This window comes from Trichosurus vulpecula, chromosome 7 (assembly GCF_011100635.1).
Source record: "Trichosurus vulpecula isolate mTriVul1 chromosome 7, mTriVul1.pri, whole genome shotgun sequence".
In the NCBI taxonomy this organism is placed as follows: Eukaryota; Metazoa; Chordata; class Mammalia; order Diprotodontia; family Phalangeridae; genus Trichosurus; species Trichosurus vulpecula.
This window is the reverse complement of record NC_050579.1, coordinates 100,695,929-100,706,508: the sequence shown is the minus strand read 5'-3', so window position 1 is coordinate 100,706,508 and position 10,580 is coordinate 100,695,929. Positions and strand designations below refer to the sequence as shown.

The 10,580-nt window shown below is 37.9% G+C and overlaps 1 protein-coding gene across 1 annotated transcript in view; it reads left to right on the top strand.

The window, feature by feature from the left end:
- TIAM2 (TIAM Rac1 associated GEF 2) overlaps nucleotides 1–10,580 on the top strand; it is a 167,885-nt gene continuing 157,305 nt past the window's right edge. Inside the window, exons 1-2 of the mRNA XM_036766922.1 lie at nucleotides 1–105; nucleotides 2,548–3,750. Coding sequence (XP_036622817.1) covers nucleotides 2,554–3,750 — 1,197 coding nt within the window. The 5' untranslated portion in view covers nucleotides 1–105; nucleotides 2,548–2,553. The remainder of the gene's footprint in view (nucleotides 106–2,547; nucleotides 3,751–10,580) is intronic.

The window sequence follows — 10,580 nt, the reverse complement described above, 5'->3', positions numbered from 1 at the left end:
TCATGGATCCTGTTTTTGTGGTTGTTAAACATAGTGCCCTGCTCTCAAGATCATGTGAACTGTATTGATCACTAATTGCTTGTGCATCAAAAAGTTATTCTTCAGGTAATCTAACTTAAAGTGAATTTACACAAACATGGGTAATTGCAGTTAAAAAATTAATGGGTGTTAGAAGAAGAAGAAAATGATGATGATGATGGTGGTGTTTCTTTTTCAGGAAAGGATAGGAAGGATGGAATCTGCATCATTGATATCATCAGTGTAGTGAATGTCCTTCACTGAAGGATAGATCAGTGATTGATTCTTCTATAATTTATAGTCTTTGAGGTTTTTTTTTGGGTCACTGAGAAATTAATGAATTGCCCATAGCTATTATATGTACAGGATGTAATCCTAGATCTGCCAGACACCTTTAGTCACTGACTACAAGAGAAAAAATTGAATTAATTTCTGTTTTTTTTTCCCTTGACCTGGCTTCAGAAATTTCTATATAGTTTCTCTTATACAGAATTTTAGTGTATTTAGAACACTGGGAGATAGGAATTTTGTATTTGATTATTGGTCCTGTGACTTTTTGTGTGATCTTTGGCACTTAACCTATCTGAGCCAAAATTTTCTTGTTTGTAAATTTAGAGGGTTGAATTAGATATTCTTTAATATTTTCTGTTGACAATTTTGAGTTCTATTACACAAGTTGGCTTTTTAAAGGAGCATCTCTGTGCAGGTTATTTTGTAGATTATCATCATCAATTGTTGTTATCATATGAATGTGAGATGTTTTCTGTCTATGCCATTTTGAAATTTGAAAAAACAATTCATTGATCAAAAGTTTGACTTTCCAATGGAATTAAAGGGAACTATGCATACACAACTGGGTCATTCTCATTGACCCCTAATCACTCACACTCTAAAGCAAGAGGGACTAAGAACTTGAGTGGGAAGAAAATTACACCTTTATTTTCACTAATCTCTGACTGAAATTTAGTATCTGCTACAATTATTTAAAAAAAATATTGTGAGGAAGGGTCCATAGCTATCAAAGGGGTCTGTTATACAAAAATGGTTAAGAACCCCTGCTCAAAACATTTTCTATTTTATTCACTGATGTCTTGAACTTTTAATAATTTGAATATAAATCATAAAATCTTAGAGATACAAGGGACATGTGATCATTTAGTCTAACCCCTACATGAATCATGAATCTTTTTTTTACAGTATCCCCAACAAATCTTTGTTTACCCACCTCATAGATTTTTTAGGGAAGTACCTGGTGAAAGTTGTGAAAATTTTTATCATTCTCATTACAATGCAACATCCTCTTGAAGGGCTTTATTGTTGAGGAGCTTCCTATGTCCAGAGACAGCCTTTTTCATTTTTAGAAAACTCATGCTATTAAAACATTTTCCATTATGTTGAACTGAACTCTACCTCCCTCTACTTTTCACTCTTTGGTCCTTACCTTTCAGTTCACACTAGCCTGTAGGCCTGCCAGCTCATCATCAGATTGGAGCATAGTACTTCAAATGGGATCTGAACATCAAAGAGTAAAGTAATAATACCACTTCACTCTTTCTGGATTCTCTGCCTCTCCTAACAAAGCTCAGAATTTCATTAGGATTTTTTTTTTTGCCTGTTATATCATACTGCTGACTCATAATGAGCTTGCCATTCATAAGAACTCATAGGTCTATTTTTTTATTGCATAAATTGCTTTTTTCCTCCCATCCAAAAATCTTGTTCATCAGTGAATGAACATGTACAATGCACAATGGTAATCCATTACTAAAGCTCGTACATAGATTTTGTACATGTGTCTTCTCTACCAAAAGAGAGCGGTATTTTTCTGATCATATGCTTTTCGACTTGCCTTTCAAGGGAACTCTTAAGTTCTTATCCCTCCCTTTGCTTCTTTTCTACTCCCTTTCTAGCAACATTCTCCTCTACCATTTAACCCTCATACTTTGTTAAGGCTGGGCCTGGTGCCATGACTCATATCCAGTATTTAGGACTTTCCTTTTTATGAGCTGTACCTTTTCCAAAATCAGGTCAAAATCATAAGAGTTTCATACTATGGTGAGCTACTAACCTCCACTAGCTTAAGTATAGATGTTATACGTTTCTTACATGTTTTAAATTTGTGTTTAGCCACAATAATAAGTTATCATGAGACCACATATCATTTTATGAATCACTGTGCATGAACTCAGCCACTCATGGGAAGCTTTCTTCTCTTTTTTTTTTCTTGAAATGGTGGCTTAAGAACCCTTCTGTATCAAACCCGAAAGATCTAGGAGGTCAGTATATGATTCTAAATATTTAAATGTTTTAGATTATCATCATCATCAATTCAAGTGAGTCTTCGATGTTGTCTGTCTACCTAACCTTAGTTGTTAAGAACCGATGTTATCAAAGAACCTTTGATAACTGAAAAGTACCTTCCATCCCTTCTGTTCCTTTTTGGAGTGTAAATGCTATTTTAAAATCTACTGTCATACTGTTTTGTAATTTAGGTCACTGATGTTACTTATTCAACTATTCTTACTTTAGGTGAAGATGGGGAACTCTGAGAGTCAATACAGTCTTCAGGGATCTAAAAATCATAGCAGTTCTACCACTGGTGCAAAACAGAAGCCTTGTCCCCTGAAAATCCGCAGCATCCATGCAAAAGATGAAAAGTCTTGCTCATTGCATGGGTGGGGTCATGGAAGCAGTGGGACAAATTACAAGTCTCGATCCCTGGCCAGGAGCTGCCTTTCCCATTTTAAGAGTAACCAGCCTTATTCATCACGACTCAATGACCCAGTGGCCAAAGGCTCCAAAGGCAGTACCTACACAAAGCACAAAGTGAATGTATCAGGAAACTATTTACAAGGAAAAAATTCTGCCTTCTTGTCTGGAAACGGCTTTCATTATATTAGTCACGAACCAGCCGATAACCATATCACCTCCAGAGACTGCAATGGACACCTTCTGAATTGTTATGGGAAAAATGAGAGTCTTGCATCCACTCCGCCAGCTGAAGACCGGAAGAGCCCCAAGGTTCTTATTAAAACACTAGGGAAATGGGATGGATGTTTAAGGGTTGAGTTCCACAATAGCAGCAACAACAAAGTGCCTACAGAGGACTCCACTGGACCAGTCCAACTTTTGAGATATTCCCCTACATTAGAGTCTGAAACCTCCAACCTGACTGAAGTACGGAGAAATTCTAGTACTGATTATTCTACCAGCCATTGCCTTTCTCCTACAGATTCCCGGCTGAGATCTAGCAAAGGCAGCTCTTTTAGTTCTGAGTCTTCCTGGTATGACTCTCCTTGGGGAAATGCTGGGGACATCAATGAACTGGAGGGATCTTACCTGACCAGAAGCACTCCCGATACCAGCATCCATTCCAGTTTTCCATCCGATGATGCCAAAAAGCCTTTTAACCAAAGTTCATCTCTTTCTTCCCTCCGGGAGCTATACAAAGATGCTGCCTTAGAAAGTCTCCCACCCTCAGGCATTAGACTTTCTGATGAATACATTGGTACACATGCCAGTTTAAATAGTAGAGTTTCATTTGTCTCAGATATTGATGTGTCCTCAAGGGCAGAGCAGAGAGGCCCTGTACAGTACTGTTCTTATACCCTTCCCTGTCGGAAGTCCAAACCCTTAACAGAAGACACTTCCAAAAAGGACACATTAAAAACTAGAATGAGGCGAATCAGTGATTGGACAGGAAGTCTCTCAAGAAAGAAAAGGAAACTCCAGGTATATAAATTTTGGGGGCACAACAAAAAATTAGTTTTGATTTTTCAGTTCAGATGGATTGTTTTTGAATTTTGGTGGGAGGAATGAAAAACATGGAGATATTCTCCCTAAGTTTTGGGGAAAATAATTTTAAAATGTCACTAGATTTTCAGATATTATTCTAGCATAAATATTTTTGGGTACCTATATGTTTGTGTACGTGATTGAGAGAGGAAGTAAAAATGTCTCTCTAAATCAATACTTTACACTCTGCTATACCTAGAAAACTTCATTCAACAAATACTTTTTTGGTCAATTAAATGAGGTTGAAATGTGCAAGGAAAACACATTTCATATATAAATAGACATTCTCCCCCACACAGAGGCAACACAGTGTGATGGAAAGAACTTTGAGCAGGGAAACAGAAGACTTGCGTTTTCAACCCAGCACAGCTAATGGCTAGCAAGGAGACCACAGAGTCCTTTAACTTCACTTCCCTGGGCCTTAGGCCTCATCTTGGAAATGACTGTGTTGATACAGTTTATTTCTGAGTTTCTGTGCTCAAATTTCCTGATTAATAACATTTTTTTTTCAAAATAGGATTTTCATGTCTCTTTCAGTTCAATAGAAATGCTGAAGAACACATTAAGCACTTATCCTGTTCTTACTCTTAGGAAGTTATCTTCACCTATAGGTTACTTCTTTTATATAGCTTTAAGTCTTTTTTTTTTCCTCATCCATATAGAGGAACATCAGAAAGCTCATCAGTTTCTGTTACCATCTGATACATTTTCAAAATAATGCTGCTTTCCTAGTTATGTCGATGAAGTCAGGAGAAAAGAAATTAAAATGAAAATAATCACATTCAGCCCAATATAGTGGCTTTCATTTTCTAAATCAAGTTAGGTTTTAAATAACAGAAATAATCTTAAAGGTCAATTTTATTTCTTAAATGAAGGTATAAGAGTAAGGGGACTATTCTTAGTCTGTGGCAAATTTTCCAGTCCCATTCTCACCAAAAAAGATTTGAAGTGAACTTTTGCAAATGTTTTTTAGGAGGGAAGAGAAGGGACCATTTTTAATATTCTTTTTAACATTTGAAAAAAAATCTGGACTTGAACACCAAAGAAAGTGAACATTTTCATATACAAAGTAGAGCAGAAAAAGAAGAATTTTCATAAAGTTGTAAATCTAAGCCTTAAAAATAAACAAAAAACTTTTGTGCTTACCTTTTGAGTACCTTCTGATTCTACATTTTTGAGTCTCACTCTCCCCCCCTCCCAATATGCTTCGTGTATTTATTTGGTTTTGGTTCAGATTTTGTTTGAACCTTAACCTTACACTTATGCCAAAGCTGAATGTTTCCCCAATTCCTCATTGCTCCTAGCGTTTTCTTAGCTCTTTAGGCACCATCCAAGTCAAAATTCCTCTTGCCAGGAAAAGAGGTGGAGAGATTTCCTGAGTGAATTGGTTATCTGAGCACTCCTTTAGGCTGTACTCTATAATTAGAGTCTGGAGAAAGGGCAAAGAGAACATTGTCAGGATTTGGGGGGAGGTAGGTATCATTAAGTTGTCCTACCCACTGTGTGGGTAGGATTCTTGACTATGAGTCACCAAAGTTGCTTGCTGGCACTTTGGGAAAGTCACAGTTTAAAATTGCCACATCAGCAAAATGCCGATAATAATCCATGTTCCCCTACTCTAACCTAGTGGGACGATTGGGAAGAAAATATGAGCTAAATATATGGAAGTGCTTAGGATTCCAGGAATCTGATAAATAGCATGTGGTACTGCCTGATAACTGTAGCAACAATAATGATGATAACAGTGGCGTATATGTTGTGAGTGAAGGAAGGAAAGGGCTTTCGCACTTGAGATGGAAAGTTATTGTTTTCTTTAAAAGAAAACTCGTAGTAGCTTCTAGCCTTTTAGCATAAAACATACTTTTACTTGAGCATGATAGAGGGAGGAAAAGTTTATTTTTTTCTTCATTCAGCATAGACTCATCTGCTTTTTTTAAAAAGCAAAATCACATCTGAAAAAGCCTTGAAAGTTAAAGTACCAAATTTCAGGCTAGGACATATCACAACCTCCTGAAGTGTCTGTTCCATTCTAGATTTTATCATTTTACTATAGGAAATTCAACAAAATGAGGTAACTTATGTAAAGTGTAAAATAAATGAGATGACATTTGTAAAACTTAAGAAAATTGTAAATGCTAAGTTATTTTATACACAAGGGAGCTAGGTGGCGCAGTTGAATTCTGGAAGGGAGTCAGGAAGACCCAAGTTTCAATCCAGCCTCAGATACTTAACTAGCTGTGTGACCCTGGGCAAGTCATTTGACCTTTCCCATTGTTTCTCATGGGCGTAATAGGAACACTTACCTTCCAGCTTTGTTGTGAGGATAATATTTATAAATCACTTCACAAACTTTTAAACACTCTGTAAATGCTATGAGCCTCATCATTGTCATCAGGGTCCTCCACCACCAATGAAGTATTCAAAGCCAGGTTTTCTGACTCCTGATTGAGTGTTCTTTCTACTTATGAGGGCCTAAAAATAAATAATGCAGTAAAAATGATCTGAGAAACAAATGCAGAAAGGCCATACTATAGAAAGAAAACATATTGGGGGTGGAAATCAATGTGTATTTAATATGAATGTATTTTCACTATTAAGTATAGCTCTAGCTAGAGGAGTGGAGCCCTATTTCTGTTCTGTTCATACCAGCTCCTGTTTAAAATATCAGTTACACAGCCAGAGGGAATTCATTGCAAAGGGAGGATTAGATTGGAACATAAAGCTCTTGAATTTCTAGATGACTTACATTTAACCCACGTAGCTTCATTCTTGTATTGAAGATGCAGCAATTTCCCTGAGATGACCCTTTTCAGAGTTTATTCTGTTTTGCTTTCATGTATAAACCAAAGCACTCAGATTGGACTCATAAGTACATCTTATTTTTACATAGAAATGAATAAACCACTCTCCTATTTATAAATACGCTTCGTATCCTTGAAGAGTTCCTTATGCAAAGCCATTTTAAAATCCATTTCAAAAGCACTTGCCTATATTTTGGTCCTACTTTTTTTCCCCCAGAGGATTCCCACAGGATCCCTGACCCACTGCTGAGACAAAATGGGCAAACTTTCTGTCTGGGAGAACGGAAAAAAAAAAAAAACCCCAAGACACCAAACAAACAAACATTTCTGGGCGCGTCCACAAGGCTTTTAATATTGATTGTATGTTGTATCGGGCCATTAGATGTAGGTGGGGATTGGAAGACAGAAGAAAAGACAGTTATCATCCTTGTGGAAAGAAGTTGGGGTGGGGGGGATGGGAAACAATAGATGCACTGGAGAGAGGTGAAGGGTTCTGTAGATTGATTTTTTAGTGATTGTGTGATTTGCCTTTAGCAGTGTGATACTATGGAAAGAACACTTTATTTAGGAAATCTGGGCTTAAAATCCTAATTATTGCTTATCAGCTATGCAAACTTAGGTTAATAAAATGAGAGGGGCAGGGCAACAGGACCTCTGAGGTACCCTCGTTGCTTCATAACTAAGTAAAGAAAAATCATGTTGGAAAGAAACAAGGCAGTGAGGTTAGGGGCTTTTATTTAAAACTAATGAGTAGTGATCAAAGCCTTTCTGGTAGAAGCAGATAACACTCTTACCCCTGATGATGATAATAATAGTTCACATTTATAGAAGGTTTACTACGCTGTACTTACTGTACTCAGGCACTGTGCTAAGAGCTTTATAATTATTTTCTCATTTGATCCTCATAACAACCCTGCTATTATTATCATTTCCATTTTGTAAATGAGGAAACTGAGGCAAACAGAAGTTAAGTGACTTTCCTAGAGTCACTCAGGACTTCCTAACTTAAAGCCTGGCACTCTATCCACTGTGCCAGAATAAAAATAGTGTTTTCACATAATCCTATCATATTGTTAAATTTATTTTGCAGATGAAGAAATGGAGCTTTAGCAAAGTGAATTTCCTGAAGTCACATAGCTAGTGTGCGAGTGAGGACTAGAGCCCAGGTCTCCTGATTCCAGGTCTGAAGCCTTCTCCACTCTACCATGTGGCCTCCACTTATAAGAGTGGTCCTCTCCTGCTAGCCTTAAAAGTTATCACTGGCAACTAGAATTGGGAAGTGCTGATTGTGAGAATTAGAAAATTCTTAAAGACCAGCAGAATCACATAGGTACCAGATGCAGACACTGAAAATGTTGCCATATGTGCTTGAAGGAAGGTTTGGCTCTGCTGAGTTGAGGGGTTAAAACTTAGGACCAGAAATGTGTTTTAGGAGAAACAAAGTACAGTGTGTTTGTAGGTTGTGTTTAACTTTGCCAGTTCAGAACTCCTTTTGGCATAGAGTCTCTCTTATTTTGAAAAGCTTCATTATAGCTGAAGCCAGCAACCTTAGGTAATCCCATGTTGGTTTTGGGCTGCATATCAGATCTTCCTGCTAATAATTGAATAATGTTAATAGCAGCCAAGTGAGAAGCATCTTTTCCCCCTGGATGTTTTTGAAGAGCTACAAATAGAGAAGGATTTTCTTTTTTAGCTTTAAACATTTTTCAAAGTTTCCGGTGTAAGTAACTCACAGGAGCTCATTTATTTGCCTTATTCTTATAAGCATCAGAGGGTAAACAAATATCATGGTGGGACATAGTGTAAATACAAGTAGAAAAATACTATTTTCTTGGGTAGTAGCCATATTTTTGGCCGAGCTGTTTATCAGGCCTGAGTATGTGGAAGCAATGATTAAGTGGTTGATTGTTGTCCTACAAAAGACAGTATTTGCTACTTCATTTGTATACTAATAAAAATCGTTCAAATATTATAAATTGAAAACATATCATTGACCAAGATGGACCTTTTATTTTGATTTTACTTCAGTAATCCAATATAACTGATAGTATAGGAAAAGACACTAACAAATATTGTGTTTGTCCTTTGTTTTCGAAGAGGACCATGGCATCAGGGCTGTGCAAGGTCTTCAGCCTCGCTTTCTCCTCTAGAGCCATTTCGATCAGGATGACTGGAGATGACCCAGGATGCAATGGGAGACTCTGGCCCTTCTAGGCTAAGGCCTTTTCATGTCCTCACTTAGAGTGAGGTAACTTTATGCCCATTCAGTGAATAGGCCTCTTTAAGAAGTGAGTCAAGGGATGGCCCCTTTAATTAGAAAAAAGAAAAAAAAAATCCAGCTGGGAGGGGAAGACGGGCAGGGTTGCTGTTCCAAAGAGAAACAGTTACCCTTGATATTCGCTCTATGCCTGGAGGGCCCAAAATACCGCCTTTAAATGGAGGTTGGGCAGGGACCTATTGTGGTCCAATCTATGAGCTTCAGAGTGAACTGGGTTTAAGGTTTTATGAAAAAGAAAGAAATGAGGAAAGGAAAGAAAGAAAAGAGTGGAGGAAAGAAGGAAAGAAATCTAGCCAGTAAACCCCCAAGTTAAGTGGGCAGCTTTTGGCCATAACAATTTACCTTCCTCTGGAGAGGAGGAAAAGGACAGGGAGAAGGAAAGGACAAGCTGAGTTACCCAACTAGCTGGGTCCCCATTCAGGCAGCTCAGTCTACTCACAGGTTGTGTTTGTCCTTCGTTCTCAAAGAGGACCATGGCATCAGGGAGATGATGACATGACTTGCAGTTGGCTTTAATTTGAGTGAAGGAGGGCTGTGCAAGGTCACCAGCCTCACTTTCTCCTCCAGAGCCATCTGGATCCAGTGACCAGATATTAATCAAGAAGACTGGAGATGACCCAGGATGCAATGGGAGACCCTGACCCTTTTAGGCTAAGGCCTTCTCATGTACTTACTTAGAGTGAGGTAACCCCCATTCAGCAAATATATAAGCTTCAGAAATTAAAAGTTACTAAATGAGAAGCAAGCACACAGATAGCTTCCTGTGGTGGGTAAGGATAATCTTGGTATAAGCAACTGTAGGACACTATGGAAAGATCTGGGTTCAAATCCATGGGCAAACCAGTTCACCTGTCTTTGTCTCAATTTACTCATCTATAAAATGGGAGAGTATCATTAGGGTGATTGCTTGCCTTTAGAGTTATTTAGAGGCCAGTGCTGTGTAACCCTTTCAGAGCTACCTAAACATAAACTATTGTTATCCTACTCCTAGCGCAGTACTCTGCACACACACACTTAATAAATTCTCATTTAATTAACTAGTTAATACATGAGTGAACATCTAGTTGTCTAAACAGCACATTTAGAATACCAGTGCTTCTCTGAACCTAAGGTTCAAATCACTTTTCTTCCTTCCAATTTCAGGGAATTTTTCATGCTTTTTACCAAGGCATTACTTGATTGTGCTCTTAAAAGTATTTTTCCCAGTCTCTAGGACTTAAACTTTCAATTGCTTAGTTATCTTCAGACAGTGCAACTAAGGTTAATTCACAGGGGAGCTGATATTAAATTGTTTATTTTATATAGATCTGTCTTTGCTTGATTTATATTTGCAAGTAGGAATACTTTTAGGGCATAGGATATATAGGGAGTGAATATTTGTCATGACACTGATATCAGTCCCCCTGATCAATGCCCTTTGTAGGGAAGAGGTCCTAGGTGCATTCATTGTTCAAAATCTGACGTAGGGGTTGAGGGTGAGGAAGTTACTGCTGCAGGTTCCAGGCTCCAGATTTGAGTCGGGGGAGGCAGGAATTAGGAAGCTTTTAATGGAAATATGGGGAGCTTTTGAAGCCTCCAAGAGACCAGCAGTATATCTGCACAGCTAGCTGTACTGTAGCTGTGAAGAACCAAGGCTCCTCTCCAGAGTCATGGAGTGTGGAATTAGTCCTTTTATTAAACTCTCTTAG